Below are 9,731 nucleotides of genomic sequence, written 5' to 3' on the forward strand. Positions count from 1 at the left end.
CTCTCTTTTTCTGTCATGTTTTAAATATTTCTTTTCCTTCTCTCTGTCCATGTTTCGTTCTCAGGGCCGTGAGGGTATGACGTGTTATTACCTCACTCATGGCTGGGCGGGGCTTATCGTTGTTGTGGAGAACCGACATCCAAAGTTCCACTTGCATGTGTCATGTGACTGCACGGACAGCTTTAATGTGGTATCAACACGCGGCAGCCTGAAGACTATAGACAGTGTTCCACCACTACACAGGTACACACACACACACTGCATTCTGATGGGGTGTTGATGGTCTGATCTTCTCAGAAATCTTAACCGTCTTTTTATTGTCTGTAGTATAATGTTTCTTGACTATCATCACATGTCCTGAGACATAAGGTGCAGAGTCTAACAGAGAGACAGACAGAAAAAGAGAGAGCGTGCGAGACGGACAGAGTATATGGACAGGGTAGAAACAGCGATGGGGACAGAGGCATGGCTGCTGATTGGGTGAGAGACATGGACAGAGACTGGTGAAAGACAGTGATAGATAGGAACAAATGTGAAGGACATGGAGAGCAGTGTGGACGGAATTGGGAGGGACAAGAATAGACACGGGATGAGCAACAGGGACAGAGACATGTTGAGATACACGATGAATGGAGAGACGGGACAAAAGACATGGACCGAAGACCAGGATATAGAAATTGAAGACAATGCTGCCATCTTGTGTTCATCTTTGTGTGTGTTCTGCAGGCAGGTTCTGGTGGTTCTGTCTCAGCTGGAGGGGAACGCTGGGTTCTCCATTACACACCGTCTGGCTCATCGTAAAGCAGCGCAGGCCAGTCTGGGTGACTGGACTCCTACTAAAGCCACACACTCGCCACAGCTCACACCTGACACAGAGGGACTGCACAAGCCCCGCCCACTCTGACACATGCTCACATGTGCCCACACACACTCCTGAGGGGCGGAGCATAGTGGAACTACTGAGCCAACCAATCACACAACTGCTCCTGGAGCCAAACATGTACCACACACACACACGGACACGCGCTCAAGGATACCGCCATTACTGATGCACACTGTGTGTGTGTGTATATGTGTGTATGAACCAAATCTGCAGGAAGTCCGAGCATCTCCTCCATTTTTATACCTGCGTGTCAGGCTGTTTAAAAACCCAATTAAATCTCTCTCTCTTTTTTTTTTCTTTTGTGTCATGTGCTCTCATTAGCATATATGGCTTAATGTGCCACAACCAATCAGGGAGACAGAGGGAGAAATACTTGAAGTGAATGTGTGGATGATGCTAACGTATAGAGACCATGGCTGTGTTCCAGTCCTCATTCACTAGCCCTTGACGACTTCCCCTTGGTCCCCATTTCTCCATGACAGGCACAGTAAAGTCACGGATACACATTCAGTGCTAGTTACAAGTGAGGTAGGTAGTCAGCTTACTGGCTAGTTAGCACATTTAGATTGTAATTGTCGTACATGAGACAAACCTGTGAACTGTTGCAAAAAGTTTAGCGGCTAGTCAACAAGTCGGCTAGTTAGCTAATGCTAGGTAATTAGCAGTCCGATATCGAGTGTGTGTACCTGAAACATTTAGGGAAAGTGGACAAGTGTTGATGCTTTCATCTGCTAGCTAATTAGCATGCTAATCAGTGAGCATGCTAGTGTGACTTTAGAGCCTGTCTGCTTTACATGATGCACCTTTCCAAGCAGGACAGCTTTATTAGTTTATTAGCTATAACAAGTTGGTCAGTTTATATGATAATTTAACTCGCATATGGTTCAGCGTTGGAGATGAAGCACGCTTTCAAGTCATTTAGGGGAAGTCAGCAAGGGAGTGATGAACAGTATTGGAACACTGTGTGTGTGTGTGTGTGTTGCTTGGGGGGGGGTGCTAATTTATTGATGACAGCTGATGGGGTGAGAAAAGCACAATGATGGTGAGGAATGGAGTGCTCTGATTGGTCACATGGGTGTTGCCATGGTTTCTTTTGATCTGTTCTTTATGTATTCAGGTCCCTAGCGCCCTCTGCTGGCGTGCGTACACACACACAAACACAAATTTATATAATTTCTTGTACTCTCTGGTTGTGGGTACACTTACTGATGTAATGCATCCCCGAGCTCTTTACCTGAATTCATAACCGGAACCTCATTCTATCCTGAACCCTGAACCAAGTCTTTACCCTCAAACAGCCCTTTGAAGAAGTTTGTTGAACAAACTGTTCCAAGTTTAGTTTCCCCTCTGCTGTTCTATTCCCCTCCACACTCCTACACTGAGCTGTTATCTTCTGATTCCTCACTGTGCAATCCTGACTTTTATATATTTATATATCACACACAAACAGTCCTCCTCTTACCACACTCACACACACTTTACTGTTCCTGCTTATGAACGTATGATACGTACACATACGTAACACACTTTCGTCCTACCTCATAGACATACATACAACCTAAACTTGCAAGCATTTTACTCTCTCTCACACACACACACACTCCGTTTCTGTTCTACATCAGTGGGTGTGTGTTATGCTGACGTGTGTGTGCGCGCGCTGGTAGATCAGGATGAACTCTGTATGCTTGGTTCTCTTTCTCAGGTTCCACCGGACCAAATAAACTTTTTTAATCTGACAGTGTGGCTTACTGCTGCAGGGGTGGGGCTTAGTGTTGTGGCAGCAGGGTTTACAGGTGTTGGGGTGGAGTTTACATGTGTATGGGTGTGGCTCATTGCTGGAGGGACAGGACTCAGGATTTAAAGGATGGTCAAAAACATACGGGGCGGAGATCACAGCTGTGTGGGTGGGGTTTAAACACTACAGCCAATACATATGAATATAAATAAAATATGAACTATATGATGTAAAGCTGTAAATGATTATTGTTAATAAAAAAAATGACCAAATATGCAAATTGGATGTGCTTTCACGAAAAGAAATACAGTACAGTTCGTCTGTGTGTGTGTGAGACAATGACTGTGTGTCTGACTCGGGGAGCAGAGCACCATTCCCTCCCTTTGTGCATTTCTGAAGACTTGTTTGGTTTGCTCGTTATATCAGAACAGTAAACTAATCTAGTCAAGTCGAGTTTATTTGTATCGCGCTTTTAACAATAAACATTGTCGCAAAGCAGCTTTACAGAATTTGAACGACTTAAAACATGAGCTAATTTTATCCCTAATCTATCCCCAATGATGAAGCCTGTGGCGACGGTGGCAAGGAAAAACTCCCTCAGACGACATGAGGAAGAAACCTCGAGAGGAACCAGACTCAAAAGGGAACCCATCCTCATTTGGGCAACAACAGACAGCATGACTATAACATTAACAGTTTTAACATGAAGTCAGTTTCGTTGATGTTATAAACTCTTCATTGATGGAAACTTGAGTGCAAAACTGTTCATGACAACTGCAGTCCTAAAGTTAGCAAGTCAACTGTAGTCCTCAGCCATAAAAGCATTACTGTAAGAGTCCAGAGCGTCTTCCAGGTGTGACTTTCAACTGTCCTCATGGGGCCGTCCTCCACAGGAGCGATGCGATGAGACTCCAACCAGACACAGGGCAGCAGGATGGATCAGGCAGGTCCGAGGAGCAGAAGAGGTTCAGCATCTCGATCCCAGGATTGAACTGTCACTCAGAGGGACAGATTTGGGGGGGAGGGGGGGAGAGAGAGAAAACGCAGGTTGTCAGGCATGCCCAATGTCACCTGAATAAGTAGGAGCAGTATACATATTGCGCTGAGTACAAGCAGGAACTCCGGCAACTAACTATGACAGCATAACTAAAAGGGGAGAGCCAGAAGGTAACACAGGCATGAGGGGCCCCGGGACAAAAAGCAGCAGCCACTACACCGTCAACAAACTCGAGTGAGCAAGCGAGTGGGGACTAACAGCATCCATACATCCCAGTTTACCAAACCAACCTGTCTGAGGATCCTCCAGATCTACTCCTTTACCTCATAAACACCATTAACACAAGGCTTGACTAAACAGATATGCTTTCAGCCGAGACTTAAACACTGAGACTGTCTGATTCCGAACATTACTTGGAAGGCTGTTCCATAACTGTGGGGCTTTGTAAGAAAAGGCTCCGCCCCCTGCTGTAGCCTTCACTATACGAGGTAATCTAGTGCCGCTTTTCCACTACCAACGCGGCTGAGTTGGGCTGAGCCGTGCTGTGCTGAGTTGGGCTGAGTCGAGCTGAGTGGGGCTGTTGGAGTTGCATTTCGACTACAACCGCGCTGAACCGTGCTGGCTGGAAGTGTGTGGACACATTGGGTGGAGTTAGCGAAAGTGGGTGGACGTCACGTGATGTCGTTAGGCGGCGCAAACAGTGACATCAGTGACCTTTTATGTGGTAGTCTCATGACCCGGAGAGTAAACAATAAACATGGAGGACATGGAGTCGTTAGTGTTGCTGGTCTTGGTGCTGTGGCTTGTTGTCACCGACAACGCGGACAGATACTGGCAAGAGCGTATAGATGAGGCGAGGCGCATAAGGCTTCAGAAATTCTTGTAATTTGTAATTATTATTCTTCCGGGTTTACGGTGTTTACAGATCCCAGCGTGCTCGCGGGGCGTGTGTGGGCATGTGAGGACACTCCTCCTCACCAATCAGTGCACAGGGGAGTGTCTCCTCACTCCCCTAGCCTCACTCAGCTCGGTTTGGCTCGCTTCAGCCCCACTCCAAAACTGTGCGAGTTTTGGGTGCTAAGCAGGGCTGAGGCGAGCTGAGTTGTGCTGCTCTGAGGTAGTTGAAACGCGAGCCGTGTCGGGCTGAAGCGAGCTGAAAAAGGGTGGTGGAAAAGGGCCATAGATATCAAAGCGAGTACTATAGTGTGGAGAACTGCAGGGATTTCCTCACTGAGGGTCTCTTAGAACAGTTTACAGCAGATTAACACATGGCTTTGCTCCAGAACTCTCCAGATCCTCCTGTGCCTCTGTGTGTGTTCATGAGGCTCAAAAGTCATGGACAAAACTGTCAGTCCCTTCATCAATCACACCCTTTTATTTATCAACAAAAACTTCTATCATAAATATTGAGGGTGTTATCAGGATCAACTGAACTTGTAAAAATGACCGAATACTATTCCCACATAAATATTGTGGAAATGTCGCTTCAATTTTAAATTTGGGGTTTAAAATTGTACAGCGGTTAACCACTAGAGGGCCTCAGACACATTTTGTCTTCATTTTGAATCCCTGGTACAATGAGTCATTGGAGTGTCAGTTGAAGTGAAGCTGATTGGTTGGTTTCTGTACCACCCACTATGACATCATCAGCTGTTTGGATTGAAATTTTCCTAAATTCTGTCAGGTTTTTCAATGGATTGGTTTCACATATGAATTTTAATTATTAATATTTACACCATGGAAATCAATATCCATCCATCCATCCATTATCTGTAACCGCTTATCCTGTGCAGGATCGCAGGCAAGCTGGAGCCTGGAAATCCATCCATCATCTGTAGCTGCTTATCCTGTCCTACAGGGTCGCAGGCAAGCTGGAGCCTATCCCAGCTGACTACGGGCGAAAGGCGGGGTTCACCCTGGACAAGTCGCCAGGTCATCACAGGGCTGACACATAGACACAGACAACCATTCACACTCACATTCACACCTACGCTCAATTTAGAGTCACCAGTTAACCTAACCTGCATGTCTTTGGACTGTGGGGGAAACCGGAGCACCCGGAGGAAACCCACGCGGACACGGGGAGAACATGCAAACTCCACACAGAAAGGCCCTCGCCGGCCACGGGGCTCGAACCCAGGACCTTCTTGCTGTGAGGCGACAGCGCTAACCACTACACCACCGTGCCACCCTTCAGCCTGGAAATCAATATGTAATTTTAAATTATTAAAAATAATATATTTTCTATCCATGAATAAATTATAGATGAAACCACTGATCTATAGCATCGATGAGCAAAATACAGTGCACACATCTTGAGTGCAGAAATAAATTTGTCATTTTTTGAAAGGTACAAAATGTGTGTTTTTCATGAATTTCAAGAAATTTTCATTTTTACCACCAGATGGCACACATGCAACTGCTATTTAATTAACCAAGACTACAGTATAAACTTTTTCTTAAGTTTAAAGGCAGAATGACTTTCAGATTTTTCAAGTGTAGGTCATAAAAAGAATTTTCCCGACACCCAATTATTTTTGTTTCGTGACCGAAAAATACTGAATTAAAATCACAGACTTCCAATTTTATTAGTTTTTTCCCTAAAAGAACAATGAATGAATTTAGAGCACCATGGCCCTAAATTCTCTGCCATTTTTTTTCTTGTCTCACTGTGACCCAATTCAAGATACTACATCATGCATCACGTGGTGGGCTTTCCCCATTCGCGCAAGGCATTGTGGGATACAAATTTGAAACAGGAGAGAAAAATGGAGGGCGTGAGTGTGCGAATGAAACGTGAAAGACCGACTACAGTAACGGAAAGAAAGCGAGAGGAAAATACATTATTATATACGAAGGAAAGGAAACGCAGGACCAAACTAATAAATATGGGCGCTCAGCGAGCACCTCGGTGTGATCAGCTGTTCGTTTAGCGACAGAATGATGGAACTGTCAGTGCACGCTCAAAGGGAAACCTGTAGATGGCAGTAATGCAACACTGTGGATGCCAGCTGCCGTAAAACCCAAAAGAAGAAGAAGAAGGTAAACCTGCGCATGCGCACACGGACTTCCTCTGTCTGCTTGACTGCGCCAAGCGAGCGATTTCATGCACATTATTTGCTTTAATCCCCTCAAATTAAATAACTTCCCAGCCACAGAATGGCCTGATATTTTGAGAGATATTACAGAAATAAACAGATATCACAATCACCACATTTCAGACGGAACTAAATTTCACTGATTTTATGAAATCGAAAGGCCGTCTCGCTTTAAACTTTTCCAAAGTAAGTAAATGATATTTAAAATAATTAAACCAGTTGTACTTGCACACTAATTTATTCCAGATTCATCTATATTTTTTTATTAACTTAAGTATTTTTCTTTCCTTTTTTCACTTGGTGAAGAAAAAGTTTGTATAAAAACTGCATATTCACACTTTTCACATTGGTTTGTCCCAAAATCGTCTTTGTGAAATGACAACAAAAACATAAATACAGTATGAACTAGAAAAGTGCTCGGAGAGCGCAGACCTCCGCCAAGAATCCTTTAAAAAATTCCGGGATCCAGAAGGCGATCCGGATCACCGCCAGAATTTAATGGATTGTTACTTGCGCCCAGTCACACCTCTGGAAAAAATTTCAGAGCAATCCGTTCATTACTTTTTCCGTAATGTTGCTAACAGACAAACCAACAAACAAACCAACGCTACCGAAAACATAACCTCCTTGGCGGAGGTAAATATTTCTGTATGATCAACCTTCAGCTAATTCAATGTGCTAGATGCAAGCTAATAATCTTCTTCTGTCATTAGTAATAGATTTTATTGCGAGATATTGGGCTAGTTTGCACTTTGATGGAGAACATTTTAGCTTTAGAGGTGTGCAGTCAGACATTAGATGGGACTAGCACTAAAAAGAGTACTTTTGGTAGGGGAAAATTGGGGTGCCTCAGGCAGATGTGCAATACCCAGTTCCACATTAGAGCCCAAGTCAAGTCAATTTATTTTTATAGCGCTTTTAAAAACAGACATTGTCGCAAAGTAGCTTGACAGAAAAATAAAGACTTTAAACATATGAACTAATAATTTCATCCCTAATGAGCAAGACTGAGGTGACAGTGGTGAGGAAAATCTCCCTCAGATGACATGAAGAAGAAACCTCAAGAGGAACCAGATTCAAAAGGGAACCCATCCTCATCTGGGTGATAACAGATAGCGTGATTATAAATAACTCACTTCTACCGTATAACTGTGTCCTATAGAGTCACAAAGTATAACTGTGTAACCAGGAAATACCGTACATTATAGTTTAACATGAAGTCTGTTTTGTTGAAGTTAATTAACTGTTCATTGATGGAGACTTGAGTATAAAACTGTCCATGACAACTGCAGTCCTAAAGTTATTATTATGATTGTCATTCTAAACCATTCATTCTAAGTGTGTCTTTAGACTGTCCGTATGGGGCCGTCCTCCACGGGAGCAATGTGATCAGGCAGGTCTGAGGAGCAGGAGAGGTTCAGCATCTTACTGGTGTCTCCGGATCAACATGTAACGAGAGAGAGAGAGAGAGAGAGAGAGACAGGTGGTTGAGTAATAGATGAAACAGGTTGTTTCAGCAAAACCAGATGAGAGACACCAGATTAATAAAACTGAGGAATGTGTAAAGGACATTAGACACTGGATGCTTATTAACTTCCTTCTGCTTAACTCTGACAAGACTGAAGTACTTGTACTCGGACCACATGCAGCTAGAAGTAGTTTTTCTGATTACAGACCTCGGGGTGATTATTGACTCCAGCCTTTCATTTGAAACTCATGTAATAAGAAATATAACGTCACTACGCAATGCAGAAAAACTAGTTCATGCTTTTGTTCCCTCCAGGTTGGATTATTGTAATACCTTACTGTCTGGATGTTCCAATAAGTGCATAAACAAGCTCCAGTTAGTTCAAAATGCAGCAGCAAGAGTCCTTACTAATATAGATATTTAGTCAGTGCCTAAAAGTGGAGCTCCTGATGAGTGTATGAGCAAAATATTTGCAAGGGCACAAAATCAATCTGAATATAAAAATATTGGAGCATATGAACCATCGAATTGTGTCATGTATTTTGTCAATAAATCACTGCATTGTCTTGTGACAGTGATAGCAATAATGAGAAACACAATTTCTTGTGTTGAAACTCCTTCCTGTCTCCCCAATGTAAGTTTTATTGCATAATTGGCATGGAATCTCATATATGGTGTTGCATCTGTTGTCCGGATGTATTCTGTCTTTGGGATGAACCAGGATCTGACGGAGTGTTGTGTGTGGTTTGACAGGTGTGTTAATGTTGTGTTTCCTCATTGCTCTTTGAATGCGTTCCGTTATTCCCCTAATGTATGGTAATGTAACTACTCCCCTGTGTTCTTGTTTGTTGGTTTGCTTTTTCTCTTTCTTCTGTGTTTTATTGTTTTTGACCTGTTCCGCCCCTTTGGATATTGCCCATTGTGGATATTGACATGCCTTCAGTGCGTGTTGTATATGTTGTTCCTCCTGTTCTTTGTCCTGTGGATCTGTAATTATTGCTGTGCGTTCATGTAATGTTCTAACTACAGATATTTTGTGCATTATGGGGTGTTCGGAAGTCCAGTTTAAATATTGGTCGGTGTGTGTGGGTTTCCTGTGTACTTTTATTTTGATGTCCCCCTCTTCCGTGTGATGTATTTTTAAGTCCAAAAATGCTATTGACTGCTCCGTTTCCTCTTCATGCGTGAATTTTATATTGCCGGTATTGTCTATAGTATTGAGATGGTCGGTGAGTTGTTGAGTGTGTCCCCTCTTTACTTTTTCCAATATGTCGTCCACGTAACGTTTCCAGAGTGTTGGTCTGTATTCCGCTGGTATTGTAGTGAGTGCTTTCTGCTCCAGATCCTCCATGAAAAAGCCGCACATGATGGCTGATAGTGGGTCTCCCATGGCAAAACCTTCCTTCTGTCTGTAAATTGTATTCCTGAACTGAAAGTATGTGGATGTGGCGATGAATTGAAGGAGCTGAGTGATGTCTTGTACAGTGAGGTTTGTGCGTTTCTTGAGCGTCCTGTCCGTTTTTAATCTGTCTTGTACTACCTGTATGGTG

At 43.4% G+C, this 9,731-nt stretch overlaps 1 protein-coding gene across 2 annotated transcripts in view; it reads left to right on the top strand.

Moving 5' to 3' along the window:
* Positions 1-1,179, top strand: part of capn15 (calpain 15) — a 77,743-nt gene extending 76,564 nt beyond the window's left edge. For both annotated transcript variants that reach the window (XM_060922782.1, XM_060922781.1), the window contains exons 11-12: positions 65-243; positions 727-1,179. In XM_060922782.1, coding sequence (XP_060778765.1) covers positions 65-243; positions 727-904 — 357 coding nt within the window. In that variant the 3' untranslated portion in view covers positions 905-1,179. The remainder of the gene's footprint in view (positions 1-64; positions 244-726) is intronic.
* The last annotated feature ends 8,552 nt before the right edge of the window (positions 1,180-9,731 follow it).

Source organism: Neoarius graeffei, chromosome 5 (genome assembly GCF_027579695.1).
Source record: "Neoarius graeffei isolate fNeoGra1 chromosome 5, fNeoGra1.pri, whole genome shotgun sequence".
Classification (NCBI taxonomy): domain Eukaryota; kingdom Metazoa; phylum Chordata; class Actinopteri; order Siluriformes; family Ariidae; genus Neoarius; species Neoarius graeffei.